Consider the following 26,635-nt stretch of genomic DNA (forward strand, 5'->3'; position numbering starts at 1 on the left):
ATCGAAAGTGGAAGAGATTTTTCTTTTAGCTGAACCAAGATTAATTAATAATCAGTCAACTGAGCTCAAAAGAGGGAGGTATTATATTTACAGGTCAATTACTCTTATTTAATCAATTGATTATTGTTACTTAAGTCTGCGATTAGGTATACAGGGCGTTCCAAATTCGATGTCATGGCTACCTCTTAAACGGTAAGAGCTACAGGGTCGGTTAAATTAGAAAAAATGTGCCAAATTTAATACTCTTGTGAGAACTGAAAACAATATTGCCAAATGATCTTTAGTTTCCGAGTTGTTATGAAAAAACTAAAATTTGGTAAAATTTAATTTTCTAAATGAATGGAAAACTAAAAGTTTTTCAGTAAAATGTTTGATACAAAAATTTCATAGTTTTCTTACATCTACAAACCAATAAATTTTACATTTTTAAATATTACATAGTTTTTGAGATAATGACAATAATTTAAGTTTTTTATATACGGACCTATACATTTTTTGACGATTTTTAAAAGCTCTTAGTAATCCCTTTACAATGATGTATCACATGATATTTTTTTTTACCAATTTATTATTAATTTTCTATGGCTTGATTGATAATTTATTTGCCTGTATAACGTTTTTTAAGCAACATAATAATTGAATTTTTTTACTTAGAACTGCAGGACCAGCATAGTTTATTAAGAGAAAAATGCAGAATTTTTTTTGACCTAAAACATAAAAAAAGCTTGAAGGATGATACAACCGTTAACTTATCTATTTTTATGGCACAGTTATTGCTAATTTTTAAAGCTAAATAAGTGCATCACTAATAACTCCTGTCAAAAACTCTTAATTTCACGTTAAGATAATTGCCTTAAACCGATCCATCACCCAGCTAGACATACAGCTCTTTGTAGCCATAAATGAATACTCCTTAGAAAATTAAATCTCATTTAGTCTTATAAAGCATGATCGGGCACAGTTTCTTTTTCACGGTTGCCCTCGTAGCTACCAGTTGCGGTAAGTCCCAGATTTTACCAAGTAAAAGTTGAGCAGATAATGGTGAGATGATTGAAGTCTTTACATTGGTGATTACACAATACCAAGCTTTTTTATTCTAAAGAAAACTTACTGCTGTTTTTGTAATTTCCGGTAAAGGCTCTTTAAAATGTTTCTTTTTTAAGTGCCTTTGGAAGCCCAGCTATGCTACAGATGCTTCAACGGCAACTGGTGCAACAAATTCACAGATCCAGACTTTCAGTCCAACGTCCTAACCGTGGCCTGCCCTGCATCAACAAATTTAAGACACCAGTACCACGGAGAGAACCCATTGGTGACCAGGATTTTACAGAGTTTTGAGCTAGCTGCAAACAACAGCAACCACTTACTTAATGTTGACGATGCCGAGACCACTTGGGGGTGTGTCACGGCTACTATTCATGAAGGTAGGTCTTTGTTTCTCGATTAAATTGAGGTCCAAATTAAAAGTCGAAGGAGACATTCCAGAAAATTTTTGAACGATTTTGGACATTCAAGCGGTAAGCTAACGTTAGATTTGTGGCTTTTATTGACATAAAATCAATGTCCTTTGTAAAGGTTGTTTTGATCTGATAGAAACAATAATTTCGAACCTTTCTTAATTTTTCTAAAATTGCACAATTTTTGATAGTTGAATTTTTACACTTTCTGATTCAGTCTTAACTGATGTGTGATACAATTCAATTTCATCATAACATACCCCTCTATACAGGCTATTAAAATCACATCAGAGTTCATCCAGAAATTTCAGAATTGTGTTCACAGGGCTAATATTATATTTTATACTAACACAGTTACACCCGATATACAGGATGTTTCAAAAGTACGGACCGCTACTTCAGAGGCGTATTCTATATATTAATATAAGATAAAAGTTCAAATACTTTTTTTACTAAATTGTTTTCTAAGAAAGTTATGACGATTTAAAGATGGTGGATGGTAAAGTATGCTGTACTGATTATGAGCATTGATGGATAGGTCGATGAGGTCCGGTATCTTGGCCAGCTAGATCACCGGACCTTAATCCTTTGGATTTTTACCTATGGGATCTAATAGAACAAATTGTCTACTCCACACCTATTCACGATATTAAGGACCTTCGCGTACGAATTGAAAATGGATTTAATCAGATTCGCAATATACCAAGTATTTACGAACGAATAAGATCTTTCAGAAAACGCTCAGAAAAGTGTATTGAGGAAGGAGGAAACCATTTTAACCATTTTCTGTGATTTTTTACCTTTCTAATTTTTCATTAATTTTGTTAATTATGTTATTAAAATAATATTCTTTCCTTTTCTTTTTTTTTATTTTATTTTTTTATACTCGTTTTTAAAACCTAATTTTACGGCTGCCTATCAATACCAATATCATACACCCATCAATACTTTGTGACTTCTCGTTCACCAATTACGGTCAAAACACTACTTTATCGGCATCATTTTTAAATCGTAATAACTTTTTTAGGAAACGATTTAGAAAAAAAATATTTGAATTTTTTTCTTATATTAATGCATAGAATACCCGTCTGTAGTAGGGGCTCGTACTTTTGAAACACCCTGTATATTCCAATTTTCCTAATTATTTTGGATAAAGCAATTAAAAATTACATTTTTTCTCATTTCGACCCAAGCTTCTTAAATTTGCTGTGAATGTTTAGCCAACACCCTGTTGAAACGTGGTATTATGATTATTGGTGTTAACTATGTCATATTGACGTAACTTATATGACTGATCTGGAATGTAAACAGTTCTAAAACGTAATTATTACGTTAGGAACCCACAACAATTTGATTTCCTCGAGGATTGAGAATATAAAGATATTGATGAAGTAATGTTGCTTGTAGATCATGAAATCCATACTGTCAGGATGTGCCTGAATAATGCCGCCACTATCTGCCCTACTATTCAAACAGTCATCCTCAATCCAGATGTTAATGATGTGCCCTCGGATTTAGTTTTAGATTGTGCAGGCTGCGTGGGTTCTTTGTGCAATGACCATACATTTACTGAAGATGAGGAAATCTCTACCATAACTACTACTACAGCCCCGGCTACTATTACAACCCCTCTTACTACCACTCCTGATATTGTTACAACCCCTGACATTACTACAGGCCCTAATATTACTACAAACTCTGATTTTACTACAATCACTTTTACCACTACAACGTCCAGTGGTACCACCACCAACTCGCCAGACAGTACAACTTCATTGTCATCTATAACATCTTCCACCCAACAGTCAACCATTATTACTGAAATTACACAAGAACCACCTTCATCTATCGAATCCTCCTCCTCCTCCAAGATATCCTCGTCTGAATCTAGTTCTTCCGCAACCACATTTTCATCATCTTCTGAGAGTTCGAAAGTTACCACTACGACTACTACAGCCCCGGCTACTATTACAACCCCTCTTACTACCACTCCTGATATTGTTACAACCCCTGACATTACTACAGGCCCTAATATTACTACAAACTCTGATTTTACTACAATCACTTTTACCACTACAACGTCCAGTGGTACCACCACCAACTCGCCAGACAGTACAACTTCATTGTCATCTATAACATCTTCCACCCAACAGTCAACCATTATTACTGAAATTACACAAGAACCACCTTCATCTATCGAATCCTCCTCCTCCTCCAAGATATCCTCGTCTGAATCTAGTTCTTCCGCAACCACATTTTCATCATCTTCTGAGAGTTCGAAAGTTACCACTACGACTACTTTGGAGACAAGTACAAATTCCGGGTTCTCTTTAATGATGTCTTCTTCCCTGTTGGGGCTCGCTATTTTGGTGGATGGTCTTATATTTTAATGCGATAAAGTTGGTTGTGAATTAAGATATTGTATTATATGAAATATATTTATGTTGAGTTTGAATATTTTATATAGTCGTTTTGGCGCTTTTCTGTTCTTCTTAATGCTTCTTTCTTCGGAGGCAGTCGCTCTTGCGGGTTGTCGGTTGGGAATAATCAAGTTAACATATCACAAATGCTCTCTGGCTCCTGTTTTCGTCATTCCAGGAAAAGGATATTTTATTGGCGTTGATAGTGGTGGTTACCTCTCATGATGAGGGAACCTGGGCCTAGTTGGTACTAGTTAACGCGGATTTTTGTGATTAAATGCCTCGAATCCGGAGGATTTAATCTTCCTCCTGAAGGTGATTTGTTAGATGTTTCTTCTTCCTAGTTGGTCTTTCGTAAGTCCGTCTCCCGATCATCCGTTGTCAAAGAGTGGATAACGTTTTGGTTTCCACGTCCCCAAAACCTAAAAATAAGAAGTGCACCAGCGGCAATTAACGTTTAATTAATTAAATTTAAAAGGAATAGGGCGATGATTTAACAATAAGTTTTAAGGGATCAGCATGTTTTTTGGAGAATTTTCGATCGAGATAGTAAAGTTCATATAACTATCCACTAAGCACATTTTTGTAGGACGTTCTTGTATCATTTGTATGATTCTTTTACTGTTCTCGTTCTATTAACATCGGTAAAATTTACTTATACAAACCCCAATTCTTGGCTGAAATAAGGGAATCAAATGTAAAACACTTGATTAATTCAAGTGAGCGCTCATATCTGTAGCCGTTGGTCCATTCCAGATTGTCCATATGTTGTAACCTGTTACATTCACATTGTCAATGTAATAGGCGTCTAAAAGAGCACTCAAATATTGCTGCAAATCGACATTATTTCAAGTATATTTTTTCATTCAAGTATATTTTTGTAAGGAAATACTTACCCCAATATACTCGATCCTATCAGTATCGTTTATTATATCCTTAGTATCAGCTCACCCATTCTCAGTAATAATAATTTCCTTAAGTCCATATTCGTTTCAGACATAATTTATTAAATTCCTGAAGCCCTGTGGTACTTGGTTTACTCAGTCAACTTTAGATTTCCAGCTCGCGTTATAAGAACTTTCAATCCCGATGTCTAAAGAATAATTGGCAGTTCCAATGTTCTCGTTTATGGCAGTTAACTTAGTAGCATAGTATGTAGTATAACTGCAACCAATAACTAAAAATTTGGATCATCAAACACTATCCAAATCTTACTTATTTAAGCAGAAGAAGTCGGAGGTGTCTTGGATGTACTTAATCTCCGCTTCAGTGAAGTTGGGCAATCTAGATTTGGAGGAACCTTCTTCTAAATTTCTTTCTCTAACTCTAACGATCACCTCATGAGGCCAATTACCGTTGTAGATAGGATTAGCCTAGAGCCCCATCTGCAATATTGTAACCATTTGGTACAGTTGCTGTAATACAGTTTCAAAGCTGCTTACGTTGAAAACCATTGCCATTCTAGAGGTCTGTTGTTCCTCCTCAATAGAGCTGTTTTTTGGCTCCGTCCAATCCCTATCCAACACAATGGACACCCTCCCACCTCATTCTTTCCTGAACTCATCGTCATAAACGTGGTAAGCTTTGGTATGGGCCAAAACATTGGTATATGCACACTGATAGACCCCGTCTGCTCCATGGTTGAGTTCTGGGGCTTTTCTTTTTTGTTCATAGTCCTATCTAGATGTGTCCACTTAAAATCGAAGATTAATGGTGAAATTTTACCTAAACGCAAGTGGTTTGAGGCTCGTTGATGACGATCCAATTTTTGACGTGGTTTCCAAATAATTAGAAGCAAACTTTGACATATTCAGCGAAGTAGTCGAAGATGATAGGATTGAGCCAGCCGCCAGCTTCGAAAAAGACCAAGGGGAGATCCCAGTGGTATAGGGTGACATAGAGGATTATGTTGTAGAGCCCCAGGGTCTGAGATATTTAGTATTTTTATTAGTACGTGATTATATATATTATATATATATATATATATATATATATATATTATATATACTGAAGAACGAAATTGAAGACTTAATAACTACTTCTTGTCATTGATTAACATGATTTTGAAGATGAAGAGATTTGGTCAAGTTGAGATTTCACGAGATTGTTGAGGTTTTGGAGGTCGTTGTGTGTAGATGAAAAAATATTTTAGATATTGTACCAAAGTAAAATCCTTTTCTCATAAAGGTACAACTTTGATTTAACCAACTCTGCATCCTTAAGAGTTATCGAGACCTACATGTTCAGAGTGTGTAGTCTTGTACAGCCACTTCGCTCCAGCCATCGAAAAAATGTTCAATTGAGAACAATGGGGTCAAATGAGGACGCAAACCGTGGTGTGGCAATAGGGAAACAAATAGATGCATGAAGCGAGTATTTCGTGTTAAATTGATTGAATCATCAACTACGTAAATATAAATATCATTTTGATCGAGAAATTTCTGTCATTCCTCTCAATAACAAAATACTTAAGCTTATTCCTTTAGATTGAAATCTGATAATGAAATTTGAAGGAAAAATTCAACGGAAAAAATTGGAATAGTTTCCCAAAAGTAATAAATTTTACTTCATACGCAAGGACACAAAAAAATAACGTTTTTCCGATATTTTTTAAGAAAGAAATCTCGTTTTCAAATTGTTGCAATATAACACGAAACGGTACAACTCCAGCTTAAGTTTAACCACGAATGTAAATTACTCCTAACAGAAACATAATTTAGAACAAGGTTATAATTATAGGTACATTTTATTTAGGACATGCTGCCATTTAAAAACGATATCACTCATTATCATTTGTCATATCATTTATCTTTTATGGATATTCAAAAAAGGAAGTTCATAAACGTAATAATCGATTCTTACCTGGAGGATGTCAAAATAGTAATTAACACCCTCCATGTTAATATTCTCGATAGTACCATTGGGGAGGATTCTGCTCCATGACAAAGAAAATCGATAAAGGTCAACTCTCAAAGCCGCTAGCAGCTTAATGTCTTCCTTCGACTTGTGGTAGAAGTCACAAGCTACGTCCCCAGTAGCATTGTTATTCATTTTCTTCCAATGCTCGTGGGTGAACCTAAAAAGAAAATTAATAGTTGTTGAGATTTGGTAATTAAAATACTTGGGCGATCAGGGCAAAGTACTGGCAAATTTACTTAGAAGATAAAATCCATGGAAACGAAGAATCAAGTCAATGATTTTCCCTTTATTCCGTTATTTCTATGAAAATTGACATCTTGACGCAATCATCAGGAGGTTGATTTTTTGGTCCTAAGGGCCAATAGATTAATGTTTTGGCAATTGTACCAAGAGCCACGTCCATTGAAACACTGAGGTAAAGTCAAATCATCGATCAGTTTCGTGATTTCCACGGAAATTATCTTTCAGGTAAAGTTGACAGTAAATTGACTTAGTGTCCCTAAGAGTCCTTACTAATCCTACAAGTTCACGCTTTTTCCATCCTCATCATATGCTCTTTCGATTTGATAAGCACCTGTTGCAACCCCAAAGGAGAAGTCGTCAGGGAAGGAAATGTTGCTCAAAGAAGTATCATTACAGTTAACCCTATACCAGCAGAATTCAACTTCTCCTTAAGTTTTGTAATAGTACATACCCCAAAGCTAATAACAATGCAATAAAAACGTAAACTATCACCATTTTGAGGTGTTGGTCGTAGAAGAGATTTGATGCGGAATTAGTAGTTGCCAGTAAACGCTATTACAATTAAATAATGTGGGATCTCTTGAGTGTCTCCTGAAGTGCTTTTTACTGACAAAAATAGATGACAATAATTTATGTCCATAATCTTTGTTTAATCGAATTTCTTCGACTTGAATGTATTATCAGCGTCTCAAAATTGCCAAAGAGCCACTTTAATTCTTATCACGATTATAAGTGTGTAATGGTACTTATACAGGGTTATTCACGCTATACGGCACGGAATATTCTGGCTAAAATACGAGGCTTTCAAAAGGTTTCACTTTTGGGCTATATGGGGATCTATTATGGCTACTTTTTAAAATTATTTTCATATTATACAGGGTGTCCCAAAAGCCCTAAAAGTATCAAAGTTGTGTTTTTTTAAATGAAACCCTCTGTATTTATTGCATTTTTGGATTCTCCGATCAAAATAGGTGTCTGTTTTAATAAGATTTACTATACCTAAAACTTAAGGTTTTTTAAATAATTTGAATTTTATCAAAATTTGACCTAATTTTCATGTTTTAAACACTCGTGGTACCTGGTACGTCTAATAAGTGAGTAAAGTGTTACATTTTGCAACTATTCAAATGTTTTTTAGTCGACCACGGAAAAGTTTTCTAAAATCTTTTGAAAATCCTAAAGTCGATTATGGCGTGACCATGGCCGTAGTTCATACATCATAGGTTGAGATTTAAAATTACACTGTTCCGACCAATTTACCAACAGTTTATCGTTTTACAAAAATCCTTTTAATAAGGGTGGTGATCTTGAAAGACTTCAGCTAATTTCAAGACTGCTCCAACCCCCACCCTGCTTTACATATGCTTTCCTTCCCCCCAATTTCTACGACTTCCTTTGTATACAGAGGCCTCATTTTCCATTCCCGTTGATTGGCTAGATTTATTACGAAATGATTGATTATGTGCTGATAAAGTGGCAAATGGAAGGGCGTGCGCGCATTTCAATGTCAACTAGGGGGAGCTCGGGCAATATCGTTTCCAATTTAATAACTTCACTGGACAAGTTTAAACACCAGGCTCATTAAAACCTGTCAATACTCTTAACAACCGAACATTAACCCTCGAAAAGGTCCCTTTTTTCTCATTTTAGAGCCTTCTTCTAATTCCAACACAGTCCCTTTTGCCCCGTGTTCCTTCATTCTTTCACATTATATCGAAGCAACACTTTTACTTAACTGACAACGGTTCGACTTTGAATCATGATAATTATGTTCAAGCCGGTTAATTGTTTATAGTCTGCAAGGATCGGGGTACCACAATACGCGTGTCGGGTTAAAGTGGTACCAGCCATCGCAGGGTTCTCGGGTTTTACCCCAAAAAGGGGTATTTTGACGCAACAGCTTTCAGTGCACTAATAGGGACTTGTTGCTAGTGGGCCTCATTTCGGGATGGGATGCGTCGCAATTGGGCAGTAGAGGATTAAGAAATGGTAGGTAATATTGGGTCTATGTTATATGGACCAGAATTCTTCTATATAATATTTAATTCGATATTCTATAATTATAGAGAACAGGATCGGACTGAGGCTAAAAATTTAACAAAATTTGATTGTGATTTGGATAAAATTGCTACTTCACTGTTGGGCAAATATTGGAAAAATGAGTTCCTAATATCCAAAAATGAAAAATACTTATTTTGCCTTTTCGAAAAAACCAAAAACGTGTTAGGGCAAGTTTTAATTTCTTTTACAATTTGAATAATTTATTAATTCTTACACTTCAAGATTTCGCTACGTCACCGAGTTTAATATGCAGTTTGAATGCCCAGAAGTTGCTTCCCATAATCTTTAATTAGACATTGTTACAGAGCAACCAAGGACGTACTGCAAACTGCAGGATAACTTCTTAATATTCAAAAAATTATTAGTTCAAGTTATACATTCATGTAATAACATACAGATTTTGGGCTCTTCGGGCTTTTCATTTGGAAAAACAGTGTTTTCTTCTGCATCAGATATTGGGCAAATTGGCTACAGATATAATACTACATATTGAGTGATTCCGTGGGGGCAATAGCAGAAATCAAAAATATAATAAAATAGAAGTGTCTCATTTAAATAAAACGAGTTTCGGGTCTCTGAACAGATAGAATTATGTTTTAAGCTGCATAAAAATTTTAAAATTTCGAGAACTGATGAAATTCGATATAAAACTATATATTGGTAAATTGTTTGGTAACAGTAGTAGAACTCAAAATCATAATAATATACAGGCTGTCTCAATTTAAAATGTTGTATTGGCAAATACTCTATTAACAGCACATGGAACTTAGAAACGTAATAATATATAGGGTGTTTCACTAAAAAAAAATAGTTATGGGCCACTGAACCGAAAGAATTATGTTTCAAAAGCAATAAAATCATAATTTATCGCGATTTTTCTGTTAATGTCTCTAGACGTTTTCCAAAAATATAGGAAATAGTATTATTTCTCGTAGATTTTTTACCTCTGCCTAATCTCTGAATAGAAAAGTCCCTTGTTTGAAACTTCATCTGTATCAAGCTTCGAATATCTCAAAAACGTATTCAGATTAATGAAATATTTGTGAAGTTTTGAATAATAATGATTAAGAAAGACGGTCTTATAAATTCAACTAATATGTAATTGTCTTGAAAAAAGTAAAAATTTATGGATGGGAGAGGATAACAACCTCTTCAGTTTGGCAACATGGTACTTCTCTTTTATTTAAATTACGAATACTGAGCCATATATTGAGTTCTGCAACGTTGACATACTTACTTTTTCTTCCTTAATGCATACCAAAAAACTGCAGTGCGAATAGTATACTGCCTTTAACGTTATACTATCGTTTTAACACTTAAAAACATTCTAAAATTGTTGTATTAATGACATAATCCTCTATTTGTTTCAGTCATAGACATTATTCTCTACTTAAAAGTAACAAGTTACATAAGAGCGCAAGAAAATAAGTTTACTGACAACAGCTCAAGTTGAGTCAGTTTTTTTTAGGGTTTCGTTGAAATAACCACTTCAATAGTCATCATTTGAAATATAGTTTTATTTGACTTTTCGAACGAATAAATCGATTATTAGTGCATACTTTGGTTTCCAGGCAAATACAAATTCTGGGTAATGCGGAACCCGGTGCGTGAAAAAGTAGCTGACACAATCCATTTCGAAAATGCTGTTTTCCAATTCTAATTTATATATGTGGTGGAAGTATAAACTTAAGAACTAAGCGAAAATGAAATCCAATATGCCCAGCTACAAGAAACATCACTCGGGGAGACGATCTGAGTAAGTTGCTAAATGCAATTTTTGCTTTATGAAGTGCGTTAATGGAATTTTGTTTACGAAGTTTTAATAACAGTAGATCGTCTTGAACGGAGTCTAAACTACAGTAACACAAACATTCTACAAGAGACCCAAAAATTAGATTATAAGTTAAAAAGTTTCCCTTTTGCAAAATTTCAAATTAATAAAATTTCCCTGTGTTTTTCTATATCAAAAAACTGACAAATCTCAAAGCATTTGACAACATTGCCTTGTTTAACCAATATCTATTTCTGTCAACAATTTGGTGATCCATCCGAACAAATGCGAAACTTGTTGCTATTTCTTCTCCGACTTCGTCAATTATTCATTTTGCATTTTTTTACGATAATTTTTCCAATTGCAATTATTAACGTTAATCCATAACAAATGTATTACGCATTGTAGCCATTTTTTTTTCTAACTTAAACAAAATAACGGATGTTGAGGAATTGATGTTTTCTTTAGCATCTATCGTGCTTCTACTGTTAATTGACACTCATTGATGCATGGAATTAAATTCGAAATTAACCATTTCTAACATGTTTAATTCAGCTTCATTGCAAATTCGTAGATTGCACATTTCTTGCTCTATTTTGCAATGCTAGGTGACAACCCCTATCCTTAAAAACAAATGCAAAGCACCGCGTTGCCGTTTCGTGCAAAATCATAGAGTTAGGTACTTTTCTGTTAATTTTAAACATATGAAAACTGTTGTAAATCATTGAATCTTTTTGACTAAAGAAATTGAAAAAGTATCCAACTTGTTTGCAATTTTTTACGGTTACTATTATATTTGTATTTATACGTAGAATAATTTATTAACGGTAAACGATGCGATATGTGCTGGTGCTGTTGTTTTACCTTGATAGAATACAATTTATGCATTATTGGTTAATACGTTCAATAATGCATAGTATTATAACCACAGAAGTAATAGCTACACCCACTTTTACGGTTTCCTTTAAATATATATCTTCGGTAATGATTCTTGATCGTATGTTTAATATTCTTTTCTCTGGGGAGGTTAAACAAAACTGTAGAGCATTTCTATACAATGCGTCTTTTAGAACGTGTGATAGGTATTTAAACAATCCCTTGTTGCGAGAATTTTCGGTTCAAATTTGAGTATTTTTACTTCAATTTCAAATCTATTTGCTTCCCGAATATTGCTACTTTATGCTGGTTTTGCATATTAGTACAAGCTTTAGGAATTTCTGGTTTTTCGTATACGTACAGGCAATATTTTCATGAAACAATATAGATGATTCCATATGGTTCCACACCAAATATGTATGGTCTTCATAGGACTTCCTAGTGTTTTATACCAATTCTCTAGTCTTACCATAGTAATTTAAATTCACAGTTCTAATTAACACTTAATTAGGTTACAATACAGAATACAGATAGTGCCGATAAAGAGGATTTTTATAAATAATACAGTAACGGGTTCAAAAGTAACAAAACGGCTCGTATGTTATTATAATTTTTATACTTTTACTCCGACCTCCGACAACAGCATATCTATCACTTAATTACCAGTTTTTATTCAAATAAAATCAATCGATAACGGATTCGGAATAATTAAATAATAATGTTATCATGTATTTCTTATTAACAGTATTACGCGAATTAAAATCAGAATAAACGATCTTTTTAGTGAGACTATGGATGACGATTCAGATGATAAAGACTCGAAACGGTAAGCATGATTTGAACCACCAAAAAAGTGTTTTTCAACAATATTTTTACAGAAAATCTCGAAATTTAAGCGAAAAGAAACGCCGCGACCAATTCAATCTGTTGGTCAACGAACTTAGCTCTATGGTGTCCACTAGCGGGAGGAAAATGGACAAATCCACGGTGCTTAAGTCCACTATATCGTTCCTAAAAAATCACAACGGTCAGTACACTTGAAAAAGTCTCGGTAACTTTATCATGAAGAGATTTTCTATGGAAATTATCCACTGCCTGTTTCAATTTTTTTATAATATTGTTGGTAAAGTTACCAGAATTGGTAAATATTAACGACACCGTTGGTGTTGATCCAGAATTAGCAGTCCGTTCAAGAGTCAACGAAATCCAGGAAGACTGGAAACCGTCCTTTTTGACCAACGAAGAGTTCACCCATTTGGTGTTGGAGGGTGTGGACGGTTTCATAATCGTTTTCTCCACTAGTGGACACATCCTCTATACCTCTGAGAGTATTACGTCACTGCTGGGATATCTACCGGTAAGCACTCCTATACTAAGATTTATTCATAAAATCGGACTGCAAATTCTTCACCTTTTTCATTAAAGGGAATTAATCGGCAAAGAAGGTTGCCTAGAGGATACCGGGTTACCTTGAATGGTAACACACGCCTCTTAACGGTTTATGCGGTAATTTATAATTATCGCAATGTCAGTATCCTTTACATGTTCTTTTTTTTATTAATTTTCAACGATTTACCGTAACTTTATGCTAATGGAATAACTGCCTTGTCATTGACATTATTATTAGTTTTGATTGTTATTTGTATGTGTGAGTGTGCTGACTTGTGGGGGTGCAAAACCGTTAGTCTTTTACGTCTGTAAAACTATCTTTGAACAGCATTAAAATCGGTTAACAGGTTGTAATAAGTTGTATTTTGCACTATACATAATAGAAGATAAGTTTGGAATATTATTAATATCTCTAAAACTGTTTTATGTAATATTTAAAGGAACGAGCATATGAGAACGTTTTTGCTATTTTGAATGGAACACCCTATTTATGTTTATGACGACACAAGTAAAACTCATTAAGGCGATTTTAATGCTTTCTGGTTTAATTTTTTGCGTATCACTGAAAAAAATAATTGTTTAGACAATTTTATGTAACATTTATTAAAAAAATCTTTAACTAGTTCAGCCGATAAGAGGGTAAAATTGCCTTAAATTTCTGTCCCCACATTCAGGGGTTTGACGAAAAATCTTATTGAGAATAAGATTTTTTTAATTGTAAGATCTGCCACCATTTCTGGATAGTTTTTGCATAATTTGTTAAAGCATGAAATTTTCTTTAATTTGAGCTCTCACAGTCTGGGGTTTGATGGAACAACTGTGGGAAATCAAGTATTTTTATTCCAACATGGTCGACTTTTCTGAAGAGTTTTTGCATGATTCGTTAAGAGATTGAAATTTCATTTAATTCGAGTGCCCCGCGGTGAGGGCTTTGCGGTAAAAACTATGAGAATTATGATTTTCAGAGTCGATTATGGAGCGAAGTACGTCGAAAGTATGAAATCTCTTTTAATTCAAACTCTTCCACCGGGGGGCTGCAATGGAAATAAGATGATGATTTTGATACCAATACGGCAGACCAGTGTCGAGAGTTTTCGCAGCGTTTCTCATGTAATTGGTTAAACGCTAGAAATTTGCTTTAATTTCACCTCATAATCTGGGGTTTGAAGTAAAAACCCCAGAAAATGATTATTTTTACGTGAATTTTTCTTTCAATTATGTTTGATGAGTGTTTCTTCAATAGGTGAATATGCACCCTGAAATCCTTTTAAAAACTGGAATCTGACGTAAGTTTTTGTTCAGTCAATTCAAAGCTTGGACGATGTTCGAAAAATTCAATTCTTTTGGCTGTTGATGAAGGGAATATGCACCAGAAGACTGTCAAAAATTACGGTCTGCTTTGTTGCTGCAACATTTTCAGTGTGTTTACTGTTAAAACTAGGCGAAACAATCACAAATTCTATTCCCTTTTCTGTAGGAATCGCGGCGTATTATAAATAATTGACGGTACCATTAACTTTTTCCAGAAAGACATCCTGGACATGACAATTTTTCAGCTGGTCTGTGAGGAGGACCACACAGGCCTCTACAACATCTTATCCCATGCCCGCGAAGATGATAACCAGGTATCGTTTTCCTGCCATTTCAAAAGAGGAGGTTCGGATTCTGAAAAAATGCTGCACTGCGAATTAGTTTATTTTCTAGGTTATTTTCGTAAGTAGTTAAAAGAGTACTAATAAATTGAAATTGACTTTAAATCCTGCATACTTTGTGTGGATTATCCATAGGTACGGATGAGGACATGACTCAGGGCAGCGAGAACAAATTTGGTACTGCTCCTAGTGAACCTGAAACTAGGTATTAATTTCATAAAGCATACTTTTGAATGTTCTTAATCATATCTGCTATAGGCTGGTCTTCGTCGGTACTGCAAAAGTACAAACACCCCTCTTAATCAAAGAAATGCCCCTGGTTGACTCTAACAGAAGTGAATTTACCTCAAGACACAGCTTGGAGTGGAAATTTCTCTTTTTGGATCATCGAGCACCTCCAATTATTGGGTAAATTTTCAACATGAAAATATTATTTTCCATATAGTGATCGACTTCCAAAGGTATCTTCCTTTTGAACTTCTGGGTACCTCTGGCTATGAATACTACCACGTAGATGATTTAGATAGAGTGATTGATTGTCATGAGTCGTTGATGCAGAAGGGCGAAGGTACCTCTTGCTACTATAGGTTTTTGACTAAAGGGCAGCAATGGATATGGTTGCAAACGCGTTTCTATATCACCTATCATCAATGGAATTCTAAACCAGAGTTTGTGGTTTGCACCCATAGGGTGGTGAGGTAATATACTTCACAAATTGCTCCTTATAGTCTTTGGTTGACTCTTTTTTTTATTAGTTATATGGATGTAATAAAACGAGGAAATCAGAGTCAAGGCGTCCCTTCTGGGGAACCGTCTCCGGTAGGGGAGGTGGAGATTCAAGGGTCAAGTTCCAACCCTTGGAAAAGGAGTAGCAGAGGAGGTTCTAAAATAAGGGGTGCGGATTCGGACTGCACCTCCATGTCGGCCGATTCTCCCGCTTCACGACAATCTATTATGACTGAAAAGTCTGTGGTGAGTATCATCTGAAATTGATGGCAAAACGAGACCTAGCAATTGTGATATTTAATAAACTTGAAGCATTGGTTGACCTTATAGTAGTAAGCCTCTATACTAGGAAAATATTGTTAATATTGTCGATTCTGGAATAAGGCTACTTAATAACACCTAATTTTTCAAGTTTTGGAGTTTCAAATTTGCTTTTTAAATTGTTTGATCTTGGTACGTTTTGTGGTGCCAGAAGTTTATTATTTATTTTTTGTTAATCATAACGCTATTTCATAGAAATCTCGGATGAGTCAAAGCCTGATCGGCTCTAGTCTGCAGTCAATTCCTCCTTCACCTCAACAGCCTGAAAGAAGCCCTAGCCGATCTTCACAACCGTCCTTAGCTCCTATTCAGCAGGTGCAAGCGCAGCCTCAGTCGTCTCCCCAATTTCTGGAACCTGCCCAGTACGTGGCAGCTATCCCCTTACAACCAGTGCTTAGCTATCCAACACATCAAGCAGTGTTGTCACCATTACCTGTAAGTCTCCTTGGAGTTATGTCAGATTCATGCTCCCTTAATACTAAAAATCACACAATTGTCTATATCGCTTATCATGATTTATACAATGTCATTATTATATAAGTTATTTAAAGCCCTTAGATTAAGAAAAAGCATTTATCTAATTCAGGTTGAAAATCTTCCCTTATCTCCGGTTCATCATCAACTGCAAGCAGATCTTCAACGTAAGCAAGCAGAGTTGCAGGTCATCATTGGACATCAGCAGCAGGAGCTGAGGAGAATCTCTGAGCAGTTGCTGATGGCTCGCTTAGGGCTGCTGCAGCAAGGCCAGCAAACGTCGCCAACGGTGAGGGATCAAATGGTGATATTGTTCAAAAAAGTTCTATAGTTTCTTGTTCAGACGTATCAGGCTAGCAATGCGGCAGCAGTAAGCAGCACTACAGCTCCATCAGTGTCCATCATGCCCAACACGATGACAGGATCGCCTTCGGTTATAGTACCAGTCACTGTTAATGTGGCATCACACCAATCTAGTGTTTTGTATAATACTCCGGACTCTAATAGTCAAAATAACTGAATTACCGTTTAAAGTTGATAAAGAATCCGGTTCATTGATGACCATTTTCGGAGTTTTCTTGATTTGAATATGATCGCTACACATTAAAGATAGTGGAAGACGGAGGAATTCCTTTCAATAATTATTAAATTATTATTGTTATAGTTCTATGTTCGATCTTGTTTCTGATCAAAGATCTTGAACCATATACAATGTTGAAGTCTACTTCTTCTGTCTCTGATTAGTTAGTCAAAGACGAAACTGTATATTCTTCTAACATTTTGTCTCGAAACTGTTATGTATTTTGTAATCTAGGTGGTAAGTGTGTGGTGGCGGTGATACCACTATTACGTGCTTAATACATATTTAAACGGTCACAAATTGAGTATATTCTGAAGGTTCTAACTCATAAACAACTTGAAATTTTACAATTATAACTCATATAGGAACCCCTGTTTTCAAATGGAACGACTTTAGGGACAATCTTCACGAAAGAGTTATCCCAATCCCACATAAACCACTTTGTTCTTAGAAATCCCTAGCCAAATTTCGCCAAAACTTGTGTTTATATAATAATTATATTTATGCATTTATACTTAAATGTAATACCTATCAATCCAGTACAAGTACCTACTTTTTTGTGTCTATACAATTTATGTAATATCTACCTATACTTAACCATTATAAATTATTACTATTATTACCCAATAGCGGTTAATTCTTTAAATAATGTAAGTATTAGAGTATTGAGCCATACCTATCTTCTTGAAAGTACCTGCGTTATTGTTATTTAATTAAAGACAATTTAATCTCCTATTGTTGTTTCATTGCAAAAAAACTCGACCTGTATTGGAAATAAAGCAACTGACATATAAAGAAGGGATTTATGATGAATTTATGATTGATTTATGAAAATACACGAAAAGAATTATCAGGAAACTTTGTTGAAAATATTTAACTTACTACTAAAGCTGTTTTGGTAACTTAACATAAAAAAATCCTTATATAAAAATGGTTATTTTAATTGTAGTGGTTATTACATTTACATTGATTACATTGAAAATTTCTTGGAATCCCCTAATCCTAACTAATGGGGATTTCAAAAAGGAAAAGAGCAGATAAATTATACAGACAGCTACTAATTTAGTCTGCATCTTGAAACTCATCTTCCTCATTTCCATTTTGAATGTAATTTACGTTCAAGTTTTCCTCCATTCTTTTAGATAAATCGTCCATGTCTAGGAAAGAAATACATGAAAATCAACCTAATCTAAATAAAACAAATTAATACGCACCTGCATCACCAGCTCCACTATCTTGAATTACATAATGACCTTCTTCAAGCTCACCTTCAGCATCGGCAAAGATGTTCTCATCGTCATCTTCATCCATATCTTGAGGATCAGGATTGAGTCCCTAAAAAGTTATCTTGTACTGTCAAGGCTCTAAACTGATTCTTCAATACTTACTTGGCAGATTCTAATTGCATCATAAATGGACATTACACGAGCTCTAGCACTAGATGCATCTTCTTCATTAGGGACTAACAGCAATTCGCTAATTTCACTCACTTCTTCATCACTATCACCTTCATCTTCTTCTCCTTCTATGGTTTGAGGTGCATCACCTGGAAGATTAATTTAATGCAGGAATGTCGTAAATTTTATTCCCTATGAAAAATTAGAAGAGGGTTTTAGCATAATTCAGGATTATAATCAATGATAATGTAATTCTGTTGTCATCAAATTCTACAAGGACCTTGTAGTAGATTATAAACAAATATAAGATCAATAATCCTGCATCCAAAAACCATGAACTCCTGATCATCAAAATCTATTCAAAAAAGACAATTGAAAATTTTTAATTACTTTAGGAAACTTTTTTCCAGAAGGCATTAAGAGTGCTCTATTTATTTTTTCTTGCTCTTATAGTTACTAAGATCTCCTATGTAAACATTACTAAGATACTAATTGTCGGACTAAACTATCGACTAGCAAAAAGTTGCTAGTCTGTAGATAATCATCCAGTAAATAATAAATCCAGTCACCTGGCATGTAGAACATTCCATCGAGCATAACGTAAACACAGTCCTTTGGAAGTAATAGAGATTCATTTCCGAGGTCATCTCTTGCTATGGCATGTAAAGTCACATTGTGATAGTGAATAGAGAAGCCAAAAGAACCCTTTTCTTGCCAGCATAGTGTTCTGAAACCATTAATGGGGTTAAAAGAAGAAAATTCTTTAAAAATTGCACAAGAATACCTTTCGCTTACAAAGAGAGTTCCTAATCCCAAATCTTTCTTATCCAAAATAGCTCGAATGTTTCGTTGCTCGTATCTGACAGTGGATTCGGGATATCTGAAAGAGTTTATCATAACCATTTTTGTTTGCTTGATATAATACTAATTTAATAAGTGGTAATTAAAAGAAAAATATAAAAATGCGGCTGTTATATTCAATAAGAAATATCAATACATATTAGCAAATCGATTTCAATTTTGAAAGAATTGTCGTTGCAGTGTTGCCCATATTTTGTTTTCTTTTATCTTGAGGTGTTGATTTGACCGTGTTGCCAGTATTTTCACAACTACGCTCAATAAGTGATCTTTGAACATTCTAATTTCTTAGGATGCATTGACTTTATTGATTTAAGTATGTAATAATTGAGGTTTTCTAGTTTAGGCAGCCATCAATACCCAATAAAATCGCCCATATTGGCAACTCTGTTTTGATCAATTAGACGAAGTGGCTGTGAAGTCGTCAGTCGTGGTAATGATATGGGACTGCTCCAATTATTAATTATCGATATGGCTATGACAGGTTGTCGGATTTCAAAATATTTCGAAAACTCTTTTATTGAATCTATATCTGCATTGAAATTAAGAACAGAATATATTTATAATACTAGTCAACAAATATTTAAATTCCTCGAAGAATATCTACATAGTTGACACATTCGGACGGACCCAATTTATTTTTATGACATATACCGCCGCGATGAGTGCTGACTGCCTAACTCATAACCTCATTTTATTTCTTCAATCTAAACTCGACAGTCTTTTCAAGTTTTATCTGTATGTTTTGTGTGATAATTAATGTGAATCCCTAATTACTCTAATTTTACGTTTATTATAGATACTTGAAATGTAATTCATAGCTGGTAAACCTTGAAACTTGTGTTCTCTTTGCAGGAAATATTGGAAACATATGTGTAGCTACCAAGCGTTTTACTGAAAGATTTTATTTGAAATTCTGTCCTAAAAAGGCAAAAACTAAAATGGCTGTGGAGACAATAGAAATAGTTCTTCAAGAGGAAGAATGTAAAGAAGACCCAACCTTAATTGAGACAGAAATGAATGAATTGAAAGCTTATATCAAGGATGTTGAAAACAAACTTAAAATCAAGCAAGAGTTGAGAGCAGCAAATCAGAATGCCTCTCAGACGAGGCCTGGTGATTCCCACTTTACCAAGCTTGACTCCAGCTTAAAGAAAAACACAGCTTTTGTTAAGAAAATAAAAAATTTTTCAGCCACTCAAATTGACACTTATATTAAAGATATGTCTGGTCTCAATTTGTCTAAATATATATCAGAAGTGGCAGCTGCTATTGTAGACTCAAAGCTTAAGATGACTGACGTCTCTGCAGCAGTTAAATTGTGTGGCATTTTGCATCAGACTTATTTGGAATTTTCCCAGCATTTATTTGAAAACTGGCAAAAAGCTTTAGCTGTTAAAATCAATGAAAAAGTGCAAAATCCTAGTAAACTAAGAGTGGATTTAAGATTTTATGCGGAATTGTTGCAAGCTGGTGTTTTCTCAAACAAAAATGCTTTTGCCCTCTTAGGGACTGTATTGACTACACTAGTGAACATGGATAAAGAGGAGCATGTTAATGTTGCCATTATTCTAAGCTTTTGTAAGCATTGTGGTGATGATTATGCAGGATTGCTGCCTAGGAGGATTAGGCAGCTTTCAGCAAAATATGAAATATCAATTCCTAAGAGTGGATTTTTACTTCAAGACAAACAGCAAAATGTAAGGGGCCTATTGAAGGAATATTACTTGTCGCTAAGTAAACACTTAGTCAAAGATCATCAGGAATTACAAAATTTTGAGAAACAAAATGTAAAGATATTACAAACAAAAGGGGAATTAAGTCAAGAAAGGAAGGAGAAACATGAAAGTTTACAATCATTTTATGATAAACTATTAGCAAATACTCAGAGTTTTGCTGAGACGCTTGATGAAGACATGCCAACACTTAAAGTACAGAATATACCAAAAACAGATGAAGTAAGTTATTTCTAGGAGTTTCCTGATTTTTGTCTGAAGATGGATTTTTTAGAATATGATAGTAACAGGATCAGGTGCTGATTTTGAGGATAATGCTTCCAATGTTGAGAATATCTGGTGTGATATGGAAACCCAGAAGTTTTATTGTGATTTACCAGAATTGAGAGTATTTCTACCCACTGCCTTTTTGAAGAATCAGCCTCCGCCACCACCAGCTGAGACTGTTACGGAAGATGTGTTAGATTCTGAATTGCCCGTAGAAGATGAACAGGAAGACAGTGAGTCCTTTTTCAAGTCTTAAAATACTTTGAAGTTACTGTAAACAGATGTTTGTAATAGTTATTACCAAATCAGGGCCACTGAATATAACATTTTTTAATATTAAAAATGGAAAGTTTGCCCAATGTGCAATGAATTGATTATAATTTTGCAAAAGTTTTCATATGACTAACAATGAGATGATCCATATGACCTTTATTAGGCATAATTAAGTACTTTCTGGACAGAATAACCATAAATTTGCTACAATAAGTGTGACTATTACCTGTAAAATAAGATACAGATAGAATAGATACATCTGAATAATTTTGTACTGCATGAAAAACTTCTCTCTCAATGTAATATTTTATCAGCTTGTCTATATTTTACTCAGGCAAATCTGAAGAAGCTCCCCCAGCAACTGAAGAAGATACTGATGATCAAACATCTACTAATGCAAGCAATAAAATTGTCTTGGAAGCCTTTCTGAATAATCTCCCGAATTGTGTAAATAGAGAAATGATAGACAATGCAGCTATAGACTTCCTTGTAACTTTAAATATGAAGCACAATAGGAAAAAGCTTGTTAAAGCTTTATTTGGAGTTAATAGGACCAGGTATAAGTCATATAATATAATTTTTTGTTCTTAAATTATATAACAAAGTACATTATAGATTAGACCTACTTCCTTTTTACGCCCGTTTCGTGGCCATACTTTATCCGGCGCTGCCTGAAGTGGGTAATGAACTCTGTCAGATGCTTCGTCAGGACTTTAAATTTCATGTTAAGAAAAAGGATCAAATCAATATCGAGTCGAAAATTAAAGTCGTGAGATTTATCGGAGAACTAGTCAAGTTCAAACTTTATTCGAAAATTGAGGCTCTTTATTGTTTGAAAGTATTGTTGCACGATTTTTCCCACCACCATATTGAAATGGCATGCAATTTACTGGAGGTATGCGGTAGATTTCTGTACTGCAGTCCCGATTCACATCAGCGGACTAAAGTTTATTTAGAGCAAATGATGAGGAAGAAGACTGTTATGACATTGGATTCAAGATATGTTACCCAAATTGGTAAGTTGAGGAGCCTGGAATTACTGGATGTCCGTACATGTTTAAAATTGATTTAGAAAACGCGTATTATTACGTGAACCCTCCTGAAGTGGTAACTGTGGCCAAGAAAGAGAGACCTATAATGCATCAATTTATTCGTAAGCTTCTTTACCAAGACTTACAGAAAAACAATACAGACAAAATTATCCGTTTAATGCGTAAACTGGATTGGGGAACTGAAGAAACTGCCATGTATGCTATAAAATGTTTGACTGGTGCCCATAATACTAAGTACTTCAATATAAGGTGCGCCAGTAATTCTGTCATCCGTGCCAGAGAATAAAAATAGCTTTTTAGATGTTTGGCCAGTCTTTTGTCAGGCCTAGTCGGTTACCAAGAGGAAATCGGCACTAAGGTAGTGGACGGGGTTTTGGAGGATATTAGGTTGGGAATGGAAGTTAATCTGCCTAAATTTAATCAAAGGCGTGTGGCTCAAATCAAATATTTAGGAGAACTATACAATTACCGAATGGTAGAGAGTGGGGATGTGTTCAAGGTACGCAAAACAATCACATCAATATTTGGTTACAAAATTTTTCATAAATTTCAGGTGCTTTATTCATTGATATCATTCGGAGTGTCGATAGACCCCAACGAACCATCAAGTTTGGATCCTCCAAGTCATTTGTTCCGCATTAGATTAGCCTGCGTTTTATTGGAGACTTGTGGTAACCCTATCTACCTTCAATCTAGTGATTCATAGACTTGCTAATATGATGTTGATTTGTAGGAACTTATTTCAGCAGCGGAAGCAGCAAGAGGAAGCTAGATTACTATTTGGTGTTTTTACAGATGTATTATTGGCACAAAAAGGAAATGTGGAAGGAGTTGTTTCCTCCCACTTTAGAGCACATTTTCAAGGAAACATTGTCTATTTTAAGGCCCAAATTGAAGTTGGTTCAAAGCTACGAAGAAGCCCAAGCCGAGGTTAACAATATACGAACTATTTTGGGTATCGGTAAGAAACATTTCACAAACTTTGTCATATTAAATAATTGATTATGATAATTGTTTTGTCATTAAAGAACAATTAGTTAGCACCTCTATACGAAAAGAAGATGAGGATGGATTGGATACCATTGCAGAAACTGACAATGAAGACGGAGGGGATGACGATGTATCTGAAAGTGCAACTGCTCCTGTAACAGATGATACTGCCACAGAAGACGAAACTGGTGATCATAACACTCAAGATTCCGATGACGAAGGTAAGAGGAAGTAATTGTCATTTCGTTATTAATTGTTTTTTCAGGTGAAATGGACACAAGTGAAGCAGAAGCAGACCAAGTTTCTGAGTCCCTGGCGATTCCTAAAGGACCGAAAAAAATGGATTGTCCAGAAGACAATGATTTTTTGAGTGCCTTGGATAAGATGGTGTCGGAAAACATTCAAGAGAGGATGCGTGAGCCCGTTAAAGCTGGAAACATCGACATTTCGGTACCAGTGGTACTGAAGAGCAACGCCAAGAAAAATTACGAGCAGCTGCAGGTACAGAGTTATATCAGATAATAGGGGTTTTTTATCTCTGTTTTTTAGGAAACTACAGATAATGGAAAGCAACGAATAGGATTCGTCCTCATGATGCGTAAGGGCAACAAACAACAGTACAAGCAATTTGAAGCAGAAGCTGATTCCGAGTTGGTTCAAAATTTAAAAGACCAAGAGCAAGCCCAAAAAGAGGAAAAAGAACGGGTGAAAAGACTAACTCTCAATATCACCGAACGATTTGAAGAAGAGGATTATCAAGAGTCCATTTCACAGCAAACAAGACCGGTCACGCAGAATTTGAATCGTGAACGGAAAAAGTATCAGCACCCGAAAGGGGCGCCTGATGCAGATTTGATATTTGGCCCCAAAAAAATGCGATAAAGCTACACGAATGATAAACAGGAAAAAGTACACTACATCCTGGGATTAATGACTTTTAATCGGTTGACGCTGCCGCCGTTTGCGGCTAAAAATGCGAGGAAGTTGACAGCGACTTAGTATAAGCACAATAGTGATTAATCGAAAACAATAAAGTTTTGATTTGATGACGAACAGTATGTTAATTGTACAGTGTGATCATAAAAGCGATCAATTATCTCTGAAAACTTTTACCAACAAGTTGAAATAAATATAGAGAAATTTGGAAGTACTTTATGATAGTTGGTTTGTCGCTCTGAACTTACTTTTGTAGTTTTGATAATTTTAAAAAGCACCTTTATACCAATTTTCTGTTTTCCTATAATGTGCAAAATAACTAGGGGAAAGCTTTATGATGGCACTGTATATACAGGGTGTCCCAAATAAAGTGAGTTCCATGGGGATTATGGAAGCGGTAAGAGATACAAGGTGACTCTGAAAAGGTGGAAAGGAAAAGGTGACTGAGAAAAAAGAAGCGCATTTTTGTGCCCATTCAGAAAATGTTCTAAATTTAAAAATGTGTACAGGGGTTGTCAAAATATGAGCAAAAAACTGAAAACTGCGATTTTCCAAAATCATAAATTATGAGTTCACTGTTTGAGTAAATTGTATCAAATTTGGCAGTTCTTTATTATCGACAACTGCCAATTGAATGGCGTTTTCAGAATTTTTCCAGGCCTTCTAGATTTCGAGAAATTATATCCAACTTTGTTGTTTCTTATGGCTGCCATATTGGATTTTGGTGCCATCGAATAGACAATAAAAAAAGTTTTTTAACCATGTATCACAAAGGTGCCCTTGAACCTACCAAAGTAAGAAAAATAAATCAAAACATTTTTCACCTTAGTAGGTTTAGAAACAAGTACTTTGGTGTTGCTAATCAAAGAGCAGTAATGTACAACGTATTCTGTTTAATGGGACAATAAAAACTTAATAAGTTTTTTTTAGTATTAACGCAATTACAATTCCATAGGTTTTATGAAACACAACGAAGGAATTGGTACCTTTACTCACTATGAGTAGGAATTACTAATCCTAATTCCTATAAAAACTGTTCAAATATTTCTCCATTATGATTAACACAAACTCTACAGCGCTTAACAACAGACATACAAGCACTTTACCATATCTGGAGGTATTTCTTGAATAGTTCGCACAACTGCAGCCTCCAACTCTGCTACTGTATCGTAGGATCTGCAGTAAACCTTATTTTTTACATATCCCCAAACAAAAAAATCGAGAGGTGTTAAGTCTGGGGAGCGTGCTGGCCAACTGACAGAGCCTCGATTTCCAACCCAATTATTTCCATACGTATCATTTAGATATTGCCTAACAACTAATGAGTTATGTGGTGGTGCCCCATCCTGCTGAAACCACATGTTAGCTACAGTAGCCAGTGGTAAATCTTCAATCATTTGTGCGATATTCTGCTGTAGAAACTCTAAATATCTTTCCTCAGTAAGTGTTCCGTCAAAAGTTACAAATATCATATGTCCATTAAAAATTCCAAACCATACATTAAAGCCCCATTTGACTTGATGTCTCAATTCCCGGTTCATTCGTGGATTTTCGTCAGTCCAGTATACATTGTTTTTCCTGTTAAATATTCCACAATTTGTGAAATGTGTTTCGTCAGACCATAAAACTCTTAAGAGGAAATTCAAGATCTGCTCTAAATTTTCTCAAAAATCAATTGCAAAAATGAAGTCCCCTCTCAGTGTCACCATCTCTAAGACCTTGGCTAATATGTTCTCGGTACGGTTTAAATTTATTTTTCTTTAGGACCCGATAAGCAGTTGATCTAGGTATATCAATATTATATTCTATTTGACGCAGTGAGATGCGAGGGTTTTCAACAACACTTCCAACAACATAATTTTCAACATCTTCATTAATTCTGCATGTTCTGGTTTTCTTTTCAAATGATCCATACTTAAGTAGATTCACTCTAAGCCTATTAAATATTGCGTGCCCAGGTTGACGCCTCTCTGGATACCTCTGGAGATACATATTTTGAGCTCTACCTGCATTTCTTCCACTTAAAATGTAGCAGTCATTAATCTCCAGCTTTGCTTGATTTGAAAACCGTTCCATAATTTTATTACTTGAAAATTTCTGCCGAATGAAAGCGTAAAACTGATAAAAATGAAATAGAAAAAATAAAAATTGACCTCAAATACAACAATAGTGAAGACTTTTTGTTGACATTCGTTGCATGTAACAAAAGTATCCATAGCAACACTAAAGCACTTGTT

The 26,635-nt window shown here is 34.9% G+C and overlaps 4 protein-coding genes and 1 pseudogene across 4 annotated transcripts; 3 read left to right on the forward strand and 2 right to left on the reverse strand.

The window, feature by feature from the left end:
* Positions 1-881: 881 nt before the first annotated feature.
* Positions 882-3,905, forward strand: LOC136418221 (uncharacterized). Its single transcript, XM_066404209.1, has 3 exons — positions 882-999; positions 1,164-1,424; positions 2,865-3,905. Exons 1-3 carry the CDS (start codon positions 948-950, stop codon positions 3,845-3,847), a joined length of 1,296 nt encoding a protein of 431 aa, XP_066260306.1. The 5' UTR covers positions 882-947; the 3' UTR covers positions 3,848-3,905.
* On the reverse strand, positions 3,899-7,555 carry LOC136418220 (myrosinase 1-like; annotated as a pseudogene).
* A 1,130-nt stretch (positions 7,556-8,685) lies between these two features.
* Clk (circadian locomoter output cycles kaput protein Clock) lies at positions 8,686-17,620 on the forward strand. The gene is made up of 13 exons (XM_066404094.1): positions 8,686-9,028; positions 10,672-10,856; positions 12,532-12,573; positions 12,626-12,774; positions 12,923-13,104; positions 14,663-14,849; positions 14,924-14,993; positions 15,047-15,196; positions 15,250-15,486; positions 15,544-15,760; positions 16,031-16,270; positions 16,422-16,598; positions 16,653-17,620. The coding sequence occupies exons 2-13, from the start codon at positions 10,804-10,806 to the stop codon at positions 16,827-16,829; spliced, it is 1,881 nt and encodes a 626-aa protein (XP_066260191.1). The 5' UTR covers positions 8,686-9,028; positions 10,672-10,803; the 3' UTR covers positions 16,830-17,620.
* Positions 17,621-17,811: 191 nt separating this feature from the next.
* Positions 17,812-19,374, reverse strand: icln (chloride nucleotide-sensitive channel icln). Its single transcript, XM_066404095.1, has 5 exons — positions 19,071-19,374; positions 18,856-19,013; positions 18,278-18,435; positions 18,104-18,224; positions 17,812-18,046 (listed from the first exon to the last, which is right to left on the reverse strand). Exons 1-5 carry the CDS (start codon positions 19,187-19,189, stop codon positions 17,952-17,954), a joined length of 651 nt encoding a protein of 216 aa, XP_066260192.1. The 5' UTR covers positions 19,190-19,374; the 3' UTR covers positions 17,812-17,951.
* A 466-nt stretch (positions 19,375-19,840) lies between these two features.
* Positions 19,841-24,520, forward strand: Upf2 (UPF2 regulator of nonsense mediated mRNA decay). Its single transcript, XM_066404237.1, has 11 exons — positions 19,841-21,102; positions 21,155-21,380; positions 21,755-21,977; positions 22,036-22,436; positions 22,493-22,721; positions 22,773-22,971; positions 23,026-23,143; positions 23,206-23,433; positions 23,501-23,683; positions 23,728-23,963; positions 24,012-24,520. Exons 1-11 carry the CDS (start codon positions 20,086-20,088, stop codon positions 24,342-24,344), a joined length of 3,393 nt encoding a protein of 1,130 aa, XP_066260334.1. The 5' UTR covers positions 19,841-20,085; the 3' UTR covers positions 24,345-24,520.
* The last annotated feature ends 2,115 nt before the right edge of the window (positions 24,521-26,635 follow it).

The sequence above is a fragment of the Euwallacea similis genome, chromosome 33 (genome assembly GCF_039881205.1).
Source record: "Euwallacea similis isolate ESF13 chromosome 33, ESF131.1, whole genome shotgun sequence".
Classification (NCBI taxonomy): domain Eukaryota; kingdom Metazoa; phylum Arthropoda; class Insecta; order Coleoptera; family Curculionidae; genus Euwallacea; species Euwallacea similis.